This window comes from Macaca thibetana, chromosome 19 (assembly GCF_024542745.1).
Source record: "Macaca thibetana thibetana isolate TM-01 chromosome 19, ASM2454274v1, whole genome shotgun sequence".
Lineage (NCBI taxonomy): Eukaryota > Metazoa > Chordata > Mammalia > Primates > Cercopithecidae > Macaca > Macaca thibetana.
This window is the reverse complement of record NC_065596.1, coordinates 13,774,624-13,795,231: the sequence shown is the minus strand read 5'-3', so window position 1 is coordinate 13,795,231 and position 20,608 is coordinate 13,774,624. Positions and strand designations below refer to the sequence as shown.

Here is a 20,608-nt window from a genome sequence, read left to right as displayed (position 1 = left end):
TCCTCATCCCCATCAACATCCGGGATGTGTAACTCTCCATCCCAGACTCAAAAATCTGAAGCCACCCGCGCTGTGATCATGCACAAGTCTTAATTTAATGGGTAAAAACATTAAATTATTACAACATTTTTTTCCAATAAAGCATAATAAATAGAATCCATTTCTTTTAAAACGCTGTACAAGAGACTGGAAAACAAGCTTCCAACAGAATATGAATAACTCATTCTACCTTCTTACTGATTTGGGACTCTCCCCCCACCCCCTGTGCCCGAAGCAACGTGCACACTTCAGGTCTCTGAGCACAGCCAGCCAAGGTCACCAGGTTCTACGCTCCCTGGAGGTGATTTCACTCTTAAACGCTCTGCCCTTGGGTCTTGTCTGAGGCCCCAACAGCCTGGGGCGCAGAAAAAACTGAACCGTTTAGGTGGCTGTGGCCTGCAGGAGCCCTTCTCTGTCCAACACACCAAAAGGAGTGAGAAAAACAAATGAGAAACGTCCCCCAAATACCCACACACCCCAAAAACCAACACCTATAAGCCACAAACTGGTGCTCCTCCCCTACTGCGGCAGCGGGCAGGAGAAACAAGAAGAGAAAGTGTTTCTTCCCCTCTCTTCTGATACATAACCCCACGGGGTTCTCTTCCTGGATAGAGTGACCCCAGATCACAGCGGGGCCACCATGTGCCCCTGCAGGATGTCCACGAGGTCCTGAGCCCCTCTCTGCAGTGCCAGTTCCAGGGGTGTGAGACCCCTGGCGTCCCTGCGATGGAGATCAGATTCAGCCGCCAGAAAGCTGACCACAGCAGTGTGACCCTCTTGCACCGCCAGATGGATAGGAAGTGCCCCGGTGCCATCAGGCGCGTTGACATCAGCCCCGTGCTCCACTAGGACCTTCAGGGTGTCCAGGAATCCAGTGCGGGCTGCGTCATGGACTGGACTGGTGCCGGAGGTGTCCTGGACATTGGGGCTGGCACCTTGCTTCAGCAACTCCAGGGCGATGGCGGTGCTGCCAAACATCATGACCTGTGTGAGGGACAGAGGATCAGGAGGTCCTCAAGGGAGGGGTTTCCAAAAAAGGGGTTACTGGCCGGGCGCGGTGGCTCACGCCTGTAATCCCAGCACTTTGGGAGGCCGAGGCGGGCGGATCACGAGGTCAGGAGATCGAGACCATCCTGGCTAACACGGTGAAACCCCGTCTCTACTAAAAATGCAAAAAATTAGCCGGGCGAGGCGGCGGGCGCCTGTAGTCCCAGCTACTCGGGAGGCTGAGGCAGGAGAATGGCGTGAACCCGGGAGGCGGAGCTTGCAGTGAGCCGAGATCGCGCCATTGCACTCCAGCCTGGGCGACTAAGCGAGACTCTGTCTCAAAAAAAAAATAAAAATAAATAAATAAATAAATAAATAAATAAAGGGGTTACTGGAGAGAGAAGGGTCATCCAGAAAGAGGCATCTCCCCGGAACAGGAAATGCCAGAGGAGGGATCCTCTAGTGAACGGAGAAGCTGCATAAGCCCCCAGGGGACTGTTTGAGATGCAGAGAAAAAGTTCTCCTGGGAATAGGGACCCCCCAAAAGCTGGTCACTCCCTTAAGAATGAGACCCCCCAACCCAGAGAACAGCCCCCATGGAAACTTTCAAGGAACCTAAGACTCTCCCGCAAGGGACCAAAGACGCCCCCAGATATGGGCAATCACCAGGAAATATAAAATCCCCTCCAGGAAATGGGCCCCCAGAGATGGAGAACTACCCCCAAAGAATTGATAGTCCTCATAAGGGAAAAGAGATGTCAAAGGAAAGCGAACCCCACCCCCTTCTCCAGGAATTAGCCTCCTCCTGTATAATGGTGATGTCACCTCAGAGTACCTGAGAGCTCCCTTCAGGAAGCGGGATTCCAAAAGCAATAATAAAAGAAGAGAAAAGAGACTCCTCTCTAAACTCTCCCAGGGAATATAAGGATGTCTTGCGATCTGACACTGTTCCTCCACTGGGGCCCCCACACTATAGCTAGGATCCGCATAATCTTTAGGAATGAAGACCCCACCCCCAAGTAACCAAATATGTCTCAGAGAGCCCCCTACAAAATGAGGAACCCCTGGAGACAGGACCTCTCCTTCCAGAGATCGGATCTCCCCATAGAAGCCCCAAGAAACGTGAGCCGTCCCCATGGAAACGGTATCCAAAGGAGCTGAACCCGCACCCAATAAGAACCTCCCCAGGGAAAGTGAATCTTCCGCACTCAGAGAACCAGGAATCCTCCCAGAGAAGATGCTAAAAAGCTCTCCCCTCCCCCCACAACCTAGCCTCACCCACCACCCACCTTCCAAAGGGGACCGTGGGGGAACAATGAAAGCCTAGAGAAGAAGGACCGGTTTCCAGTGGGTCACCACCAGGGCCAGGAGACCAGAGGAGAGGGGCTCTGGGGTCTCGATCCTCACCCCGCCGAGCCACCCCGCCCCCGACCTGGGCCGGCCCGGCCTCACCTGCAGCGCCGTCTTGCCGAAGCGGTTGAGGGCGTCGGGATGCACCAGCTCGCGGTGCAGAAGGCGGCGCACCTCCTGCACGTCGCCCCGGGCCGCGGCCCCACTCAGCCGGTCGCCGGAGCGGACCTCCTCCAGCAGCATGTCGACACTGACGGCCTGCGAAGACCCCCGCCCCGCCCCAACCCGGTGCTGTCAGCACGGAGCAACCGGCGGGCGCTGGCCCGAGCAGCCCTCCCGGGACGCGGCCGCGGTGCGCCCGGCTGCTCTGCACTCCCGGCCCGGCTCCCCAGCCCAAGACCCCGGCCCTCCTAGCGGGCTCCTCCCCCTGTCAGCCGGAGGCAGGCGAGGGGCTGGGAGCTGGGCCCAACCCTCGGCCGCCGGCGGGGCCCTGCCCGGCGCCCGCCCCTTGGGGGCCGGGTCTCCCCCTAACTCACCCTCCCTCCTCCTTGCCGGGCGGGGTCTGCTCTGAGCCTGCGCCGCCGCCGCCGCCGAGGCAGCAGCCAGGGGGCGGAGCCAACGTGCTCCCGGCCACGCCCCGAACGCCGCGGATTTGTTTTCTTACAAACTCGCTACTGTGTAGCGAATCCGCGTTGCCCGGCGCGCGACCTTACGGCGTTCCTCCCGCAGGGCCTGCATAACCAATGGCTGCGCGTCGCCGGGGGAATTTCGAGCTCGGCGTGAAATGCGTTGTTCCTGATTGGTCAGAGCTCAGCAACCGATGGACCGCCGGCAATGGCGGGGTTTTCGGTTTTCAAATGAACCCGGCAGGCGGGAAAGACGGCCGCTTTAACTGACCCAGGGAGAAAGGTCAGGGGCAGGGTAGCGCGGGCTGCTCTGGGACCTCGGCGCCTCCTGGGGGAAGGGAGGCAGGGCTGGGGCCACCCAATCCGAGGTCCCACTACTAATTCATTGGCCCTTACTACGCGCTGGGCGCTTTATTTCATTCATTCATTCATTCACTGTGTGCAGGGGGCGTCCTGGGAGCTGGACGCGCACATTCAAGCAACTAAATAATATTAGATAGTGTCAAGCACCGTAATAAAGGGAAACGGGGAGACGGGGTGGATGAGGAAGGGATCACCCTGACTGGCTCAGACTGAGCCAAGAGGAAAGGAGCCTGCAACTGCCACGTGGGAAGGCCTGGGAGGACATAGTCGCAGCCAGACAGGGACTCAGGTCTTCGCTCAAAGATTTACTTAGTACCTCCTAGAGGTTCCCGAGTGGAGAGCACGCCAGGAGGCCCCTGCTGCAGGGACACCTATGGTCTGGGGCCAGAGACGATAGTTAATTTTTATTTATTTATGTATTTATTTTTGAGTCAGGGTCTCACTCCCGTCACCCAGGCCGGAGTGCAGTGGTGCGATCACAGCTCACTGCAGCCTCGACTTCCCCGGCTCAAGTGATCCTCCCGCCTCAGCCTCCCGAGTAGCTGGGACTACAGGGACTACTGGCTAATTTGTATTTTTAGTAGAGACGGGTTTTCACCATGTTGCCCAGGCTAGTGTTTTTTGTTTGTTTGTTGTTTGTGTTTTGCTTTTAAATACACTTCTTTTTTTTATTTTGGGGTTCTTGCTATGTTGCCCAGGCTGGTCCCGAATTCCTGGGCTCAACGGATCCTTCTGCCTTGGCCTACAAAACTATTGGGATTACAGGCGTGAGCTCCAGCGCCCCGCCAATAGTTAAATCTTTTTAGAATGGTAGAGGCGACTGACCCGATGAGCCTAGCCGTTGAAACAGAAAGGCAGTGAGGGCCTCCCTGAGGAGGTGACATTTGATTTGAGACTTAAAGGTGAGGGAGGGAGACTTGTGGTTATATGGGGAAAAGCGCACCAGCTGGGAGGCACAGCAGATGCTAAGGCCCAGAGGTGGGAGTGTGCCTGGTGTGGTACAGAGGAGGGGACAGCAGGTAGGTGGGGGATCGGGGTGGCAATTGTGCAGATCAAGCCGTGGCTTTTTTTTTTTTTTTTTTAGACGGAGTCTCGCTCTGTTGCCCAGGCTGGAGTGCAGTGGCGCCATTTTGTCTCACCGCAAGCTCCGCCTCCCGAGTTCACGCCATTCTCCTGCCTCAGCCTCCTGAGTAGCTGGGACTACAGGCGTACACTGTCACACCCGGCTAATTTTTTTGTATTTTTAGTAGAGACGGGGTTTCACCATGTTAGCCAGGATGGTTTCAATCTCCTGACTTTGTGGCCTGCCTCGGCCTCTCCAAAGTGCTGGAATTACAGGCATGAGCCACCACGCCTGGGTTTTTTGTTTTTGTTTTTGTTTTTGTTTTCTGAGACAGTCTCTCTCTCTCTGTTGCCCACGCCCGACCAGGCCATGACTTTAATAAGATAGGAACGCCGAGCGCAGTGGCTCACACCTGTAATCCCAACACTTTGGGAGGCTGAGGCAGGTGGATCACCTGAGGTCAGGAGTTCGAGACCAGCATGGCCGACATGGTGAAATCCCATCTCTATTTAAAAATACTAAAATTGGCCTGGAGCAGTGGCTCACGCCTGTAATCCCAACACTTTGGGAGGCCAAGGAGGGCGGATCATGAGGTCAGGAGTTTGAGACCAGCCTGACCAACATGGTGAAACCCCGTCTCTACTAAAAATACAAAAATTAGCGGGGCATGGTAGTGCGCGCCTGTAATCCCAGCTACTAAGGAGGCTGAGACAGGAGAATCACTTGAACCTGGGAGGTGGAGGTTGCAGTGAGCCGAGATCACACCACTGTACTCCAGCCTGAGCAACAGAGCGAGACTTCGTCTCAAAAAAAAAAAAAAAAAAAAAAAAAAAGCTGGGCACAGTGGCTCATGCCTGTAATCCCAGCACTTTGGGAGGCCGAGGAGGGCAGATCATGAGGTCAGGAGTTCGAAACCAGCCTGGTCAACATGGTGAAACCCCATCTCTAATAAAAATACAAAAATTAGCTCGGCATGGTATTGGGCGCCTGTAATCCCAGCTACTCGGAAGGCTGAGGCAGGAGGATCACTTGAACCCGGGAGGCGGAGGTTGTGGTGAGCCGAGATCGCACCGCACTCCTCCAGCCTGGGTGACAGAGCGAGACTCCGTCTCAAAAAAAAAAAAAAAAAAAAAAAAAAAAAAGCCGGGCGTGGTGGTGGGCGACTATAATCCCAGCTACTCTGGAGGCTGAGGCAGGAGAATTGCCTGAACCTGGGAGGCAGAGGTTGCAGTGAGCCGAGATCAGGACTCTGCACTCCAGCTTGGACTACAGTGAGACTATCAAGAAGGAAAGAAAGAAGGAAAGAAGGAAAGAAGGAAGGAAGGAAGGAAGGAAGGAAGGAAGGAAGGAAGGAAGGAAGGAGGAAGAGAGAGAGAGAGAGAGAGAGAGAGAGAGAGAGAAAGAAAGAAAGAAAGAAAAGAAAGAAAGAAAGAAAGAAAGAAAGAAAGAAAGAAAGAAAGAAAGAAAGAAAGAAAGAAAGAAAAAGAAAGAAAGAAAGAAAGAAAGAAAGAAAGAAAGAAAGAAAGAAAGAAAGAAAGAAAGAAAGAGAAAGAAAGAGAAAAAGGAAGGAAAGAGAAAAGAAAGACGCGATGCTAACATGCGCCCTCTAGCGGCTTTTGGGGGAACAGACTGAAGGTGGGAAGCAAATCAACAGCAGAGGACCAGGGAGATGACCCGGGACTGAGGAATGGACACGTGTTGCCCACTCCCATTGCAGCACTTCAGTAATGTCCCCATTCAAAAAGCACATAGACAGTGGCTAGATTCATCTTTTTAATGACATCCTAAAATTCAGAGGAGGGGCCAGCGGGGCCTCTGGGCTCAGCAGCTGTGAAAGAGGGACACGCAACACCCGCTAAGGCAGGTCGTTGCAAGAAGGCACTCGCGAGGGGGACTTCAAGCCCCTCCTCTATTTCTTCATATAAAATCAGGGGGACGGGGAAAGCTCCAAGGGCGAGGGAAGCAGAGAGAGTTTCTCTCCCAGCCTATGGAATAAGGAAGATGTGAAGAAGGGGCGGGTGCTGGGAGCAAGAAACTGCCAAGTCCAGGACCTGCCCTCACACAGCCACACACAGCCCGCACCTTCCCTCCCTCTAAAATCTGCATCTGGGGCTGTAGGGAAGCCCCGTGTTCGAGCCCCCATCTCTTCTCCTAGCTGGTACGAAGTTGGTAATCTGCAGAGAAAGAATGAGGAGGGGCCATCTCAGAAATGGGGAGGGCGGCCAGTCACGGTGACACACTTATAATCCCAGCACTTTGGGAAGCCGAGGCGGGCAGATCACTTGAGGTCAGGGGTTCAAGACCAGCCTGGCCAACATGGTGAAACCCCATCTCTATTAAAACTAAAAAATTAGCTGGGCGCAGTGGTGGGTGCCTGTAATCCCAGCTACTTGGGAGGCTGAGGCATAAGAATCGCTTGAACCCGGGAGGTGGAGGTTGCAGTGAGCTGAGATTATGCCACTGTACTCCAGCCTGGGTGACAGAGTGAGACTCCATCTTGAAAAAGAAAAGAAATGGGGAGCGGGGGAAGGAAAAGGGACAGCCTCCCACACCCCCTCAATGTATCCCCTATCCCAGCACTTATGATCAACAAGGCTAAGAATGGTGCTAAACACAGGGACTGTAACCGTAGCAACAAAGTGGTTTCCAGGCAGTAGATGGGAGTGCTATAGGTTCAGCCCCTTCTCCAAACTCACGACCACCCTAGAGCTGACAACTGCCCCCGCTTTTTTTTCCTTTTTTGAGCCAGGGTCTCACTTTTGCCCAGGCTGGCGCGATCACAGCTCACTGCAGCCTCCACCTCCTAGGCTCAGATGATCCTTCCACCTCAACCTCCTGATTTGCTGGGACTACAGGTGTACACACCACACCTGGCTAATTTTTTTTTTTTTTTTTTTTTTTTTGAGACAGAGTCTCGCTTTGTCGCCCAGGCTGGAGTGCAGTGGCCAGATCTCAGCTCACTGCAAACTCCGCCTCTGGAGCAGCTGGGGCTACAGGCGCCCGCCACCTAGCCCAGCTAGTTTTTTGTATTTTTTAGTAGAGACAGGGTTTCACCGGGTTAGCCAGGATGGTCTCGATCTCCTGACTTCGTGATCCACCCGTCTCGGCCTCCCAAAGTGCTGGGATTACAGGCTTGAGCCACCGCGCCCGGCCCCCGCACCTGGCTAATTTTTATACTTTTTTGTAGTGCAGGGGTTTTGCTGTGTTGCCAAGGCTGGTCTGGAACTCCTGAGCTCAAGCGGTCCTCCCACCTCAGCCTCCCAAAGTGCTGGAATTACAGATGTGAGCCACCACACCCAGCCAACTGCCCTCATTTTAAAGACGTGCAAACCGAGGCCCAGGGTGCCATGACAAGAAGGGACCGTTCGCTTTTTTTTCCTTTTTTTTTTTTTTTTTTTTTTTTGAGACAGGGTCTCTGTCGCCCAGGCGGGAGTGCAGTGGCGGGATCTCAACTCACCGCAACCTTCGCCTCCTGGGTTCAAGCAATTCTGCCTCAGCCTCCTGAGTAGCTTGGATTATAGGCACATGCCACCAGGCATGGCTAATTTTTGTGTTTTTAGTAGAAACAAGGTTTCACCATGTTGGCCAGGTTGGTCTCCACCCGCCTTGGCCTCCCAAAGTGCTGGGATTACACGTGTGAACCACCACACCCGACCCTCGTTGGTTTTCTGAGCTAGAATGTGGTGAAACCCCCAAGTCCCTACCCACTGCCTTTCCCTCACCCCATTGTCCCCAGGAGCTGGGCTGCCTTACCGCCACTCTGGGTGATGTAGCGAACCCAGGGCAGGGCCTGGTAACCACTTTTCTCAATGATCTTCATGTATCGGACCTAGAAGGGAATGAAAAGAGGTGGTCCAGGATTGCAGGAGGGAGCAGGCCAGGGCCAGGGAGAAAGAGATGGCTTAGGCCAAGGGGCTACATGGCACAGGCTGGGATCGATGAGAGGACATCACATGGTCTTGGCGGGACAAGGTGGCACAGGCAAGGGAATGGTGAATGGCTTTGGAGGTGGAGAAGGGACAGAAGTGAACAAGCCAGTGGGGAACGAGGTGGCACAGGCCGGGGGAGAGGGAGCCCAGACTGTGGGCAGATAAAGGTAACACTGCTCTAGGGAAAGACCAGGCAACCTTCAGAGGAGTGTTAACACAGGCCAGGGGACTGAGGTGACTCGAGCCAAGGGACAGGAGAGAGGGGAACCCACCAAAGTCAAGGGGAGGAGCCTCCCTGCCCGCTTATCTCACCTGGATCCCAGAGACAGTGAAGTAGGGGATCTCAAACTTGACCCCGATGGGGGGCCGGCCCTCCACCTCCTCCTTTTCCACGCTGGGGAGGCCAAAGTGGGCTCGCATCAAGTACTCCTTGCCCCCCTGAGGGAACATGGGGGCATTAGGCACACCAGGGCCCCCCTACGCTCCTGAGACCTTCCTTACAGCAACCCCCGGAGCAAGATCTGCTCACAGCCCATTTCACAGACAGGAAAATAAACGCTCTTTAGCCTGGGCAACATAGTGAGATCCCATCTCTACAAAAGTTTAAAAATTAGCTGGGTACAGTGGAACATGCCTGTAGTTTCAACTACTCGGGAGGGTGAGGCAGGAGGATCCCTTGAGTCTGGGAGTTTGAGGCTGCAGTAAGGCATGATCGCACCACTACACTCTAACCTGGGTGACATTCACCAGGGAAGATTCTGATTGCAAAACCCAATCAGGGTTTTTTTTCTTTTTTTAACTACCATGTCCTGTTTTACAGGCACTGATGATCCACCTCTCCCAAGATCACGGGGACAAACTAAAACCTCTAGCAGCCAAGAGATGTGAGTCACCTGATCCTGCCCACTTCACAGATGGGCAAACTGAGCCTCCTTAAGTGAAAATGGGTTTCCCAAACCCACCCAGCTCAGCAAAGCAATAGTGAGGAAGTTGAACCCAGGGCTGGTTTCTTCGAGACATTGGCAGGGGGATATTTAAATCTACTCACTTCCCATCATGGAAGTTTACCCATCTTTGAAATAAACTGGCCTGGTTCCTAGCTTGATCACTCCCACAAAATAATCACTTGCATACATATGTACCTCTCTGATGTATTTGTATTTCTTTCTTCTTAATTTTTTTTCTTGAGACAGAGTGTCACTCCGTCACCCAGACTGGAATGTGGTGGCGCGATCTCAGCTCACTGCAACCTCCACCTCCCAGGTTCAAGTGATTCTCCTGCCTCAGCCTCCTGAGTAGCTGGGATTACAGGCACGCGCCCCTACGCCCGGCTAATTTTTGTATTTTTAGTAGAGACGGGGTTTCATGTTGGTCAGGCTGTTCTTGAACTCCTAACCTCAGCTGATCCACCTGCTTAGCCTCCCAAAGTGCTAGGATTACAGGTAGGAGCCACCACGCCCGGCTCCTTAATTTTTTTTTTTTTTTTTTTTGAGACAGAGTCTCGCTCTGTCACCCAGGCTGGAGTGTACAGTGGCACGATCTCAACTCACTGCAACTTCTGCCTCCCTGGTTCAAGCAATTCTCCTGTCTCAGTCTCTTGAGTAGCTGGGATTACAGGCATGTGCCACCACACCCAGCTAATTTTTATAATTTTAGTAGAGATGGGGTTTCACCATGTTGGCCAGGCTGGTCTCAAACTCCTGACCTCGTGATCCGCTCACCTCTCAACCTCCCAAAGTGCTGGGATTTCAGGTGTGAGCCACTGCGCCCACCTCCTCTTAATATTTTTATAGAGGTAGGGTCTCACTGTATTCTCCAGGCTGGTCTCCAGCTCCTGGGTTCAAACAATCTGCCATGTCAGCTTCTCAAAGTGCTGGCATTCCAGTCATGAGCCACCACACCTGACTGGGTCTCTGATTTACTCTCTGCCTTGTTCTCATGCCTCCTGGGCAGCCCCTACACTGCTCCAGTTCCCTCCACCCCCAGATCCCCCGCCGGTCCCTGGTGCTTACCGGGAAAGACTTAATACTCCAAATCACGACGTTTCTCTCTGGCACATACTTGGCGCTGCCCACACTGGTCTTGAATCTGGGGGAGTCAGCATCGCTGGGTACAGGCACAGCTATCTCCACGCTGTTGGCCACTGACTGTTTCTTAAACTGCCCCTTGGCCTGTCAGGGGAGCATGAAGAATTCGCTTGCTCATCCTTCAAATATTCACCAAGCCCTTTTATTTACTTATTTTTTTTTGAGACGGAGTCTCGCTCTGTCGCCCAGGCTGGAGTGCAGTGGTGAGATCTCAGCTCACTGAAAGCTCCGCCTCCTGGGTTCATGCCATTCTCTTGCCTCAGTCTCCCGAGTAGCTGGGACTACAGGCACCCGCCACCACGCCCGGCTAGTTTTTTTTATATGTTTAGTAGAGACGGGGTTTCACCGTGTTAGCCAGGATGGTCTCGATCTCCTGACCTCGTGATCCACCCGCCTTGGCCTCCCAAAGTGCTGGGATTACAGGCGTGAGCCACCACGCCCGGCCAGACTTTGTTTTTTCTTTTTTTTTTTTGGAGATGAAGTCTAGCTCTGTCATCCAGGCTAGGGTCCTTGTCTCACTGCAACCTCCTCTTCCTGGGCTCAAGCAATCCTCCCACCTCAGCCTCCCAACTATCTGGGACTACAGGCACTCACCACTGGGCTAATTTTTGTATTTTTTGTAGAAATAGGTTTCACCATGTTGCCCAGGCTGGTCTCAAAGTCCTGGGTTTAAGTGATCTAATCATCCCAGCCTCCCAAAGTGCTGGGATTACAGGTGTGAGCCACCATGCCCACCCGAAATCATGTATTGTTAATAAGCGTTCCCCCAAGGCCCACCTTGACCATGATCTCCACGCGGCTGTGGGAGAACTTCTCAATGACAGACTCAATCCAGATCAGTGGCTTGACCTGTGTGAAGAAGGGGGGAGTTCTTGGAGACGGGTCACTCTCTTTCTTTTTTTTTTTTGAGACAGAGTCTCGCTTCTTCACCCAGGCTGGAGTGCCATGGCGTGATCTCGGCTCACTGCAACCTCCGCCTCCCGGATTCAAGCAATTCTCCTGCCTCAGCCTCCCCAGTAGCTGGGATTACAGGCATGTGCCACCACACCTGGCTAATTTTTGTATTTTTAGTAGAGATGGGGCTTCACCCTGTTGGCCAGGCTGGTCTCGAACTCCTGTCCTCAAGTGATCCGCCCGACTCAGCCTCCAAAAGTGTTGGGATTACAGGCGTGAGCCACCGCGCTGGGCCCAGCGTCACTCTGCAGCCTACCCCATCCTACCCCACCCACATGTGGCTGGACCCCGCCTCACCTGGGTGCTGAGGCGGTAGGACATGAGCTCAAAGTCACCGTCAGGCGGGATGAAGGAGATGGTGCGGTCGTTGTCAAAGCGAGAGAGCCGCACGCACTGGTGGAATTTTACATCCTCCAGCTCTACCGATTTGTTCTTGCCGCCTGAAACTCAGAGTGGAGAGTGCAGAGTGACCCTGGGGAACAGGAAAGGATCCCTCCCTACCTTCCCTGCCCACCACTATCACCGATTTCACATATGGGGAAACTGAGGCCCAGAGAGGATGAATAAAAACTGGGAGAGTAGAGCTGGAATCCAAACCTAGCATCTGTACCCACAGGGCCTGGAATTTTTTTTTTTTTTTTTTTTTTTTGAGACAGAGTTTCACTCTTGTTGCCCAGACTGGAGTGCAATGGCACGATCTTGGCTCACCACAACCTCCACCTTCCGAATTCAAGCAATTCTCCTGCCTCAGCCTCCTGAGTAGCTGGGATTACAGGCATGTGCCACCACTCCCGGCTAATTTTGTATTTTTAGTAGAGACGGAGTTTCTCCACGTTAGTCAGGCTGGTCTCAAACTCCCGACCTCAGGTGATCCGCCTGTCCCGGCCTCCCAAAGTGCTGGGATTACAGGCGTGAGCCACCACACCTGGCAGTGTCTGACTTTTATTTTATTTTTTTATTTTTTTTATTTTTTTTGTTTTTTTTTTTTTTTTTGAGACGGAGTCTCGCTCTGTCGCCCAGGCTGGAGTGCAGTGGCGCGATCTCGGCTCACTGCAAGCTCCGCCTCCTTGGTTTACGCCATTCTCCTGCCTCAGCCTCCTGAGTAGCTGGGACTACAGGCGCCCGCCACGGCGCCCGGCTAATTTTTTGTATTTTTAGTAGAGACGGGGTTTCACCGTGGTCTCGATCTCCTGACCTTGTGATCCGCCCGCCTCGGCCTCCCAAAGTGCTGGGATTACAGGCGTGAGCCACCGCGCCCGGCATGTCTGACTTTTAAATATCTGACTTTTAAATATGATGCTGAGGCCGGGCGTGGTGGCTCACACCTGTAATCCCAGCACTTTGGGAGGCCAAGACAGGTGGATCACAAGGTAAAGAGATTGAGACCATCCTGGCCAACGTGGTAAAACCCTGTCTCTACTAAAAATACAAAAAAAAAATTAGCAGGGCGTGGTGGCACTTGCCTGTAGTCCCAGCTACTCGGGAGGCTGAGGCAGGAGAATCGCTTGAACCCAGGAGGCAGAGGTTGCAGTGAGCTGGGATCATGCCACTGCACTCCAGCCTGGTGACAGAGCGAGACTCCATCTCAAATAAATAAATAAATAAGATGCTGAGCCAGGCACAGTAGTTCACACCTGTACTCCTAGTACTTTGGGAGGCCAAGACAGGAGGATCGCTTGAGGCCAGGAGATTAGACCAGCCTGGGCAACAAAGCGAGACCCCCGTCTCTATAAAAAATTTAAAAAGTAGGTGGTCCATGCCTGTGGTCCCAGCTACTCGAGAGGCTGTGGTGGGAGGATCACCTGAGCCTCGGAGATCAAGGCTGCAGTGAGCTATGATCACACCACTACACTCCAGCCTGAGCGACACAGCAAGACCGCATCTCTAAATAAATAAATACATAAATAAGATGTTATGGGCCGGGCGCGGTGGCTCACGCCTGTAATCTCAGCACTTTGGGAGGCCGAGGCGGGTGGATCACAAGGTCAGGAGATCGAGACCACGGTGAAACCCCGTCTCCACTAAAAATACAAAATATTAGCCGGGCGCGGTGGCGGGCGCCTGTAGTCCCAGCTACTCAGGAGGCTGAGGCAGGAGAATGGCGTGAACCCAGGAAGCGGAGCTTGCCGTGAGCCGAGATCGCGCCACTGCACTCCAGCCTGGGCGATAGAGCGAGACTCCGTCTCAAAAAAAAAAAAAAAAAAAAAAAAAAAAAGATGTTATAATGTCTCCTCCTCCCAGTGGGATATCATCTCTGTAAGAACGAGGGTTTGTCTTTTTCTTCACTGCTGTGTCCTCAGAGCCTAAAACTGCACCTGGCACCCAACAGTCGCTCAATCATGAAATAGCCTTTGAAACAGTCTTTGAAACAGTCAACCGCTGGCTGCAATACTGGCCGTGACCAGCAGATGGCGTGGGAGCACTTATTTCAAAACCGGCGGCGATTCTCTAAGTCCCCACGTGGGCCAGGTTTGCGACTCCCCTGTGCACTTCTCAGAAGAAAGGTCCCCTAAATACTTACGGCCAGTGAGCTCGAAGAGCACGCGGTCATTGAGGCCCAGCCGCAGCTCTGGCATTCCCGACAGAAAAACCTTGAGCTTGATGGTACCAACGATCTCGCTCAGCAGGACGCTGCCGTTGGCGTTGACCTGAGGATGGATGTGGGGGGTGGTCAGCAGGCATCCAGCTCCCTCTCCCGCAGCCAGGCCCTGGAAGGGGTGCGGGGGAGGTATGCGGGCTTACCAGCAGGTTGACAGACTCTATGACATCAATGAAGACCTCGTTCTTCTTATACTTGATACCCTCAGAGCGCCAGGACACAGCGTTAGTGACAGTGGGTGGCACCCGTGACTTGCCTGTCTCCAGCTTGTTGCTCTGCTGAGTGATGTACCTGGAGTGAGGGCGGTAGGGACAGGCAGCTGGACACAGGGACACCTCTGTGGACCTCCTCCAGTTACTTACACCCACAGTCCAGCCTGCCCCCAGGGGTCCACTCACTCCTGCAGGATCTTGCTGTCGGTGGTCTGCGGGAAGCCAAAGTCCATGAGCTCATCCAGCAACTCATAGACGATGACAAAGTTGTCCCGGATGCTCTCCTCCTCCAGCTCCTTGAAGTATTCGCAGAATACCTGGGGGTCAGGGGAGAGAGACACCCACAAAAGTGTGGCTAAGGGCTGGGCACAGTAGCTCATGCCTGTAACCCCAGCACCTTGGGAAGCCAAGGCACAAGGATCACTTGAGGTGAGTTCCAGACCAGCCTGGGCAACACAGTGAGCCCCTATCTCTAACAACAACAAAAATTTTATTAGGAGGTCGAGGCCTCAGTGGGCCATGAGGATGCCACTGGAGGAGGCACTCCAGCCTGGGCAACAGAATAAGATCCTGTCTCAAAAACAAAAAAGGCGCCGGGCGCGGTGGCTCACCCTGTAATCCCAGCACTTTGGGAGGCCGAGGCGGGCGGATCACAAGGTCAGGAGATCGAGACCACGGTGAAACCCCGTCTCTACTAAAAATACAAAAAATTAGCCGGGCGCGGTTGTGGGCGCCTGTAGTCCCAGCTACTCGGGAGGCTGAGGCAGGAGAATGGCGTGAACCCGGGAGGCGGAGCTTGCAGTGAGCCGAGATCGCGCCACTGCACTCCAGCCTGGGCGACAGAGCGAGACTCCGTCTCAAAAAAACAAAAAAGGCCAGGCATGGTGGCTCATGCCTGTAATCCCAATAATGGGAGGCCGAGGCAGGCAGATCACTTGAGGTCAGGAGTTTGAGACCAGCCTGGCCAACATGGTGAAAGCCCGTCTCTACTAAAAATACAAAAATTAGCCAGGCATGGTGGCACCTGCCTGTAACTGCAGCAACTAGGGAGGCTGAAGCAGGAGAATTGCTTGAACCCAGGAGGTAGAGGTTACAGTGAGCTGAGATTGTGCCACTATACTCCAGCCTGGGCAACAAAGTGAGACCCTATCTCAAAAAAAGAAAAGAAAAGAAAAGAAAGTGTGCTGAATGCTTGAAAAAGTAGGCAAAAAAGGCCAGGTGTGGTGGCTTTTTTTTTGAGACTAAGTCTCACAGTGTTGCCCAGGCTGGAGTGCAGTGGCGAGATCTCAGCTCACCACAACCTCCGCCTTCCAGGTTCAGGTGATTCTACTGCTTCAGCTTCCCCAGTAGCTGGGATTACAGGTGCACGACACCATGCCCGGCTAATTTTTGTATTTTTAGTAGAGACAGGGTTTCTCCATGTTGGCCAGGCTGGTCTCAAACTCCTGACCTCAAGTGATCCACCCGCTTCAGCCTCCAAAAGTGCTTTGATTACAGGCGTGAGCCACCGTGCCCAGCCTCTACTAAAAAAAAATTTTTTAATTAGTGGGGCATGGTGTCTCAAAAAAAAAGAAAAGAAAGAAACAAGCCAGGGATGGTGGCTTATATCTGTACTCACAGCACTTTAGGCGGCTGAGGTGGGTGGATCACTGAGGTCAGGAGTTTGAGACCAGCCTGGCCAAATACAGAAAATTAGCTGGGTGTGGTGGCACATGCCTGTAATCCCAGGTACTCAGGAGGCTGATTCAGGAGAATCCCTTGAACCCAGGAGGCTGAGGCTGAGAACCCAGAGGTTGAGGTGAGCTGAGATTGTGCCATTGCAGCCTGAGCAACAAAAGCGAAACTCTGTCTCAAAAGAAGGGAAGGGTCCAGGTGCGGTGGCTCATGCCTGTAATCCCAGCACTTTGGGAGGCTGAGGGGGGTGGATCACCTGAGGTCAGGAGTTCAAGACCAGCCTCACCGACATGGAGAAACCTATCTCCACTAAAAATACAAAAAAATTAGCCGGGCATGGTGGTGCATGCCTGTAATCCCAGCTGCTCAGGAAGGCTGAGGCAGGAGAATCACCTGAACCTGGGAGGCAGAGGTTGTGGTGAGCAGAGATCACACCATTGTACTCTACCTTGGGCAACAAGAGCAAAACGCTATATCAAAAAAAGAAGAAGAAGAAGAAGGGAAGGGAGGGGAGGGGAAGGGCTTCCAGACTTTTTTTTTTTTTGAGATGGAGTCTCACTCTCACCCAGGCTGGAGTGCAGTGGTGTGATCTTGGCTCACTGCAACCTCTGCCCTCCAAGTTTAAGCAATTCTACTGCCTTAGCCTCCAGAGTAGCTGGGATTACAGGCAGTTGCCACCACACCCGGCTAATTTTTGTATTTTTAGTAGAGAAGGGGTTTCACCAGGTTGCCCAAGCTGGTCTCGAACTCCTGGCCTCAAGTGATCCGCCCGCCTTGGCCTCCCAAAATGCTGGGATTACAGGCATAAGCCACAGTGCGTGGCCTTTTTTTCTTTTTTTTTTTTTTAAAGCACAGAGACAAGAAGTCACTTGCTCAAGGTCACACAGCGAGGAAGCAGGGAACCTGGGATTGGATGCCAAGTCTTCCAGCTTAGCTGAGCCGTACACTCTCTGAGACATTCTTGGTACCTGCCCTTTAGGGAGAGATGACTTCATAAGTAGCTGATGAGATGCAGAGTGATGGGGCTTTGATGGTGGATGTACAGGGACACGAACAAGGCCCCAGGGAAGGGCTGAGTGTGGTGGCTCCCACACTTTGGGAGGCCGAGGCAAGAGGATTGCTTCAATCTAGAAGTTCTAGACCAGCCTGGGCAATATAGCAAGACCCCGTCTCTACCAGAAAAAAAAAAAAAGAAGGCCCAGAGAGATCTGGGAAGGCTTCCTATCAGAAAAGGATTTTGAAAGAGGCTGGCAAGAGGGGTAGACAGATAGACCAGTCAGCCAATGGGACGCTAGTACCTACCTCTATTGTCTTATACAGGAAGGAGTACACCAGGGAGGCATTGGCGTTCTTCGATGTGGTGGCCACCACTGGGGGCAGCAAGGTTAAGGAAAAGGTGTCATTTATGGAGGAGTAAATGGAATACAGACCCTGAACCTCCACCCTGTCCCTTGCCACCGCCCTCATCTCTACCTGCCCCTGCCCGCTAGCCTGAGCCACAGAGATGTGCTGGGCAACGCCTGTCCTCAGCCCACCCTCTCTCGGCCTGAGGTGCCACCATCGCCAATACCCCCCACACCCACCCCCAGGGACACCACGTGGGGTGGATACAGTAGAGGTTGCTGTGTTTGATCCATAGGAAGTGGACTTCGCCGTGGCTCAGCAGCGGGGCCAGGGCGCCTTCCTCCTCCCTCTGTACCAGCAGAGGCATGAAGTGCTCAATCTTGCTCATGGCCACATCGCCCTTGTAATTGCGGCTGATCAACGGCTGAGGGTGGGAGGAAAGGACCTGGTCACCACCAGCATCCAGGAACCTACCACGCTGCGGGGGCACAGTGCCCGGTTCTGACCCTACTTCCTAGCTGAGGGGCTCGGGCAAGGCTCTGCCGCCTTGTGCCTGTTTCCCGCTCTATAAAATGGGAGTGTGATGATAACAGCTAAATGGGTCTAGGACCCTCACTAAGCACCAGGCTGTGTTTTAGTAAAGAGTAGGCGACAGCTGGACACAGTGGCTAATGCCTGTAATCCCAGCATTTTGGGAAGATGAGGCGGGTGGATCATAAGGTCAAGAGATCGAGACCATCCTGGCCAACATGGTGAAACCCCGTCTTTACTAAAAATACAAAAAATTAGTCGGATGTGGTGATGCACGCCTATAGTCCCAGCTACTCGGGAGGCTGAGGCAGGAGGGTCACTTGAACCTGGGAGGCGGAGGTTGCAGTGAGTTGAGATCGCGGCACTGCACTCCAGCCTGGCGACAGAGCAAGACTCCGTCTCAAAAGAAGAAAGAGAAAGAAAGAGAGAAAGGGAGGGAGAGAGGGAAGGAAGTCAGGCAGGCAGGCAGGAAGGCAGGCAGGAAGGCAGGCAACTAAAACAAGAGTAGATGTTTGCTAACTTATTAGTTCTTGCCACAACCCTGTGGGGTAGATGTTATCATCATCTCAATTTCACATAGGAGAAGTGAGGTTAGAAACCATGTCCGTTGGAAGCATATGGAAACTGGCGATTGATCTAAGTCATCCTGGGTCCAGAATCCCTGCTGCTGCCCCAGACTTCATTTGCACCAAAATGGGATTATTTAAAAAAAGAAAAAGACAAAGAAAGAAAAGTCCAGGTGCAATGACTCACTCATGTAATCCCACTGCTTCGGGAGACCGAGGCAGGAGAATCGCTTGAGGCCAGGAGTTTGAGACCGGTTTTGGCAACATAGCGGGATTCCTCTACAAAAAATTTCAAGAATTAGCTGAGCATGGTGGCCTGCACCTGTGTAGTCACAGCTACTCTGGAGTCTGAGGCAGGAGGATCGATTGAACCTAGGAGGCTGAGGCTGCAGTGAGCTGTGATTATACTACTGCACTCCAGCCTGGGCAACAGAGTGAGACCCTGAAGAAAAGAAGGAAGGAAGGAAGGAAGGAAGGAAGGAAGGAAGGAAGGAAGGAAGGAAGGAAGGAGGGAAGGGAGGAAGGAAGGAGGGAGGGAGGGAGGGAGGGAGGGAAGGAAGGTAGGAAGGAAGGTAGGAAGGAAGGGGAGAGAAAGAAAGAAAGAAAAGAAGGAAAGAAAAGAAAAAGAAAGGAAAGGAAGGAAAGGAAGAAGGATAAAAAAAGGAAAAAGAAAAATGATTATTCATATGATTGTGCCTGGTAGTCAGGAAGCCATCCATAATAGTGAACACTTCTGGCTGGGCGTGGTGGCTCACACCTTTAATCCCAGCACTTTAGGAGGCTGAGGCGGGCAGATCATGAGGTCAAGAGATCAAGACCATCCTGGCTAACATGGTGAAACACCGTCCCTACTAAAAATATAAAGATTAGCTGGGTGTTGTGGCACATGCCTGTAATCCCAGCTACTCGGGAGGCTCAGGCACGAGAATCACTTGAACCCAGGAGGTGAAGGTTGCAGTGAGCTGAAATCACACCAGCCTGGTGACAGAGCGAGACTCCGTCTCAAAAAAAAAAAAAAAAAAAAGTTACTACTTCCTAAGGTTGTTTCGTCCAGCATCTGAACAGGGAGGACCCATGGCAGGTTCTCAAACATCTTAGTTCTCACTATTAATATTAACGGGAATATTATTTTCATCGCCACTCTTATTTTGGCTATTAAATGACAGGACAGGCTGGCTGCTGTGGCTTACACCTGTCATCCCAGCACTTTGGGAGACTGAAGCAGGGGATAGCTGGGGCCCAGGAGTTCAAGACCATCCTGGGCAACATAGCAAGACACCATCTCTACAAAAAAATAAAAATAGGCCAGATGTGGCTGGGCGCAGTGGCTCATGTCTGTAATCCCAGCACTTTGAGAGGCCGAGGTGGGTGGATCACGAGGTCAAGAGATTGAGACCATCCTGGCCAACATGGTGAAACCCCATCTCTACTAAATATACAAAAAATTAGCTGGGCATGATGGCATGCGCCTGTAATCCCAGCTACTCAGGAGGCTGAGGCAGGAGAATCACTTGAACTCGAGAGGTGGAGGTTGCAGTGAGCCAAGATCATGCTGTTGCACTCCAGCTTGGGCGACAAGGTGAGACTCCATCTCAAAAAAATAAAAAATAAAAATACAAAAATTAGCCAGGCACGGTGGCACATACCTGTAGTCCCGGCTACTCGGGAAGCTGAGGCAGGAGAGTTGCTTGAATCTGGGAGGTGGAGGTTGCGGTGAGCCAAGATGGAGCCACTGCACTCCAGCCTGAGTGACAGAGCAAGACTCCATTAAAACAAAAAAAAATTAAAAATAGCCAGGCATGGCTGGGCGCGGTGGCTCATGCCTGTAATCTCAGCACTTTAGGGGGCCAAGGCGGGCAGACCACCTGAGGTCAGGAGTTTGAGACCAGCCTGCCCAAGATGGTGAAACCCCGTCTCTACTAAAAATACAAAAAAATTAGCCTGGTGTGGTGGTGGGCACCTGTAATCCCAGCTACTCAGGAGGCTAAGGCAGTAGAATCGCTTGAACCCGGGAGGCAGAGGTCGCAGTGAGCCAGGATAGCACCACTGCACTCCCGCCTGAGTAACAAGAGTGAAACTCCACCTCAAAAAAAAGCCGGGCATGGAGGGGTCAGCCAGCAGCCCCAGCTACTCAGGAGTTTGAGACCAGCTTTGGCAACATAGCGGGATCCCTCTGCAAAAAAATGTCAAGAATTAGCCAGGCATGGTGGCCTGCACCTGTGTAGTCACAGCTACTCCAGAGACCGAGGCAGGAGGATCGCTTGAGCCCAGAAATTTCAGGATG

At 52.8% G+C, this 20,608-nt stretch overlaps 4 protein-coding genes across 6 annotated transcripts in view; 1 reads left to right on the top strand and 3 right to left on the bottom strand.

The window, feature by feature from the left end:
* The window catches only part of SLC44A2 (solute carrier family 44 member 2), a 238,175-nt gene that overhangs the window by 150,512 nt on the left and 67,055 nt on the right, over positions 1-20,608 (top strand). The gene's annotated exons all lie outside the window — the stretch shown is intronic.
* The window catches only part of KRI1 (KRI1 homolog), a 74,522-nt gene that overhangs the window by 12,763 nt on the left and 41,151 nt on the right, over positions 1-20,608 (bottom strand). The window lies entirely within an intron of this gene.
* Positions 1-20,608, bottom strand: part of LOC126942503 (hsp90 co-chaperone Cdc37) — a 185,881-nt gene that overhangs the window by 164,610 nt on the left and 663 nt on the right. The window contains exons 2-12 of one of the 3 annotated variants that reach the window (XM_050770156.1): positions 17,495-17,651; positions 17,186-17,253; positions 14,396-14,526; positions 14,141-14,288; positions 13,920-14,046; positions 11,696-11,844; positions 11,222-11,293; positions 10,370-10,528; positions 8,670-8,795; positions 8,182-8,257; positions 6,189-6,602 (exon numbers count right to left, since the gene is read on the bottom strand). In XM_050770156.1, coding sequence (XP_050626113.1) covers positions 6,580-6,602; positions 8,182-8,257; positions 8,670-8,795; positions 10,370-10,528; positions 11,222-11,293; positions 11,696-11,844; positions 13,920-14,046; positions 14,141-14,288; positions 14,396-14,526; positions 17,186-17,253; positions 17,495-17,651 — 1,236 coding nt within the window. In that variant the 3' untranslated portion in view covers positions 6,189-6,579. Of the gene's footprint in view, positions 1-6,188; positions 6,603-8,181; positions 8,258-8,669; positions 8,796-10,369; positions 10,529-11,221; positions 11,294-11,695; positions 11,845-13,919; positions 14,047-14,140; positions 14,289-14,395; positions 14,527-17,185; positions 17,254-17,494; positions 17,652-20,608 lie in introns of those variants that run through there. The other 2 variants (XM_050770157.1, XM_050770154.1) reach the window with 2 other exon arrangements.
* CDKN2D (cyclin dependent kinase inhibitor 2D) lies at positions 72-3,014 on the bottom strand. The gene is made up of 3 exons (XM_050770883.1): positions 2,913-3,014; positions 2,479-2,634; positions 72-1,023 (listed from the first exon to the last, which is right to left on the bottom strand). The coding sequence occupies exons 2-3, from the start codon at positions 2,617-2,619 to the stop codon at positions 664-666; spliced, it is 501 nt and encodes a 166-aa protein (XP_050626840.1). The 5' UTR covers positions 2,620-2,634; positions 2,913-3,014; the 3' UTR covers positions 72-663.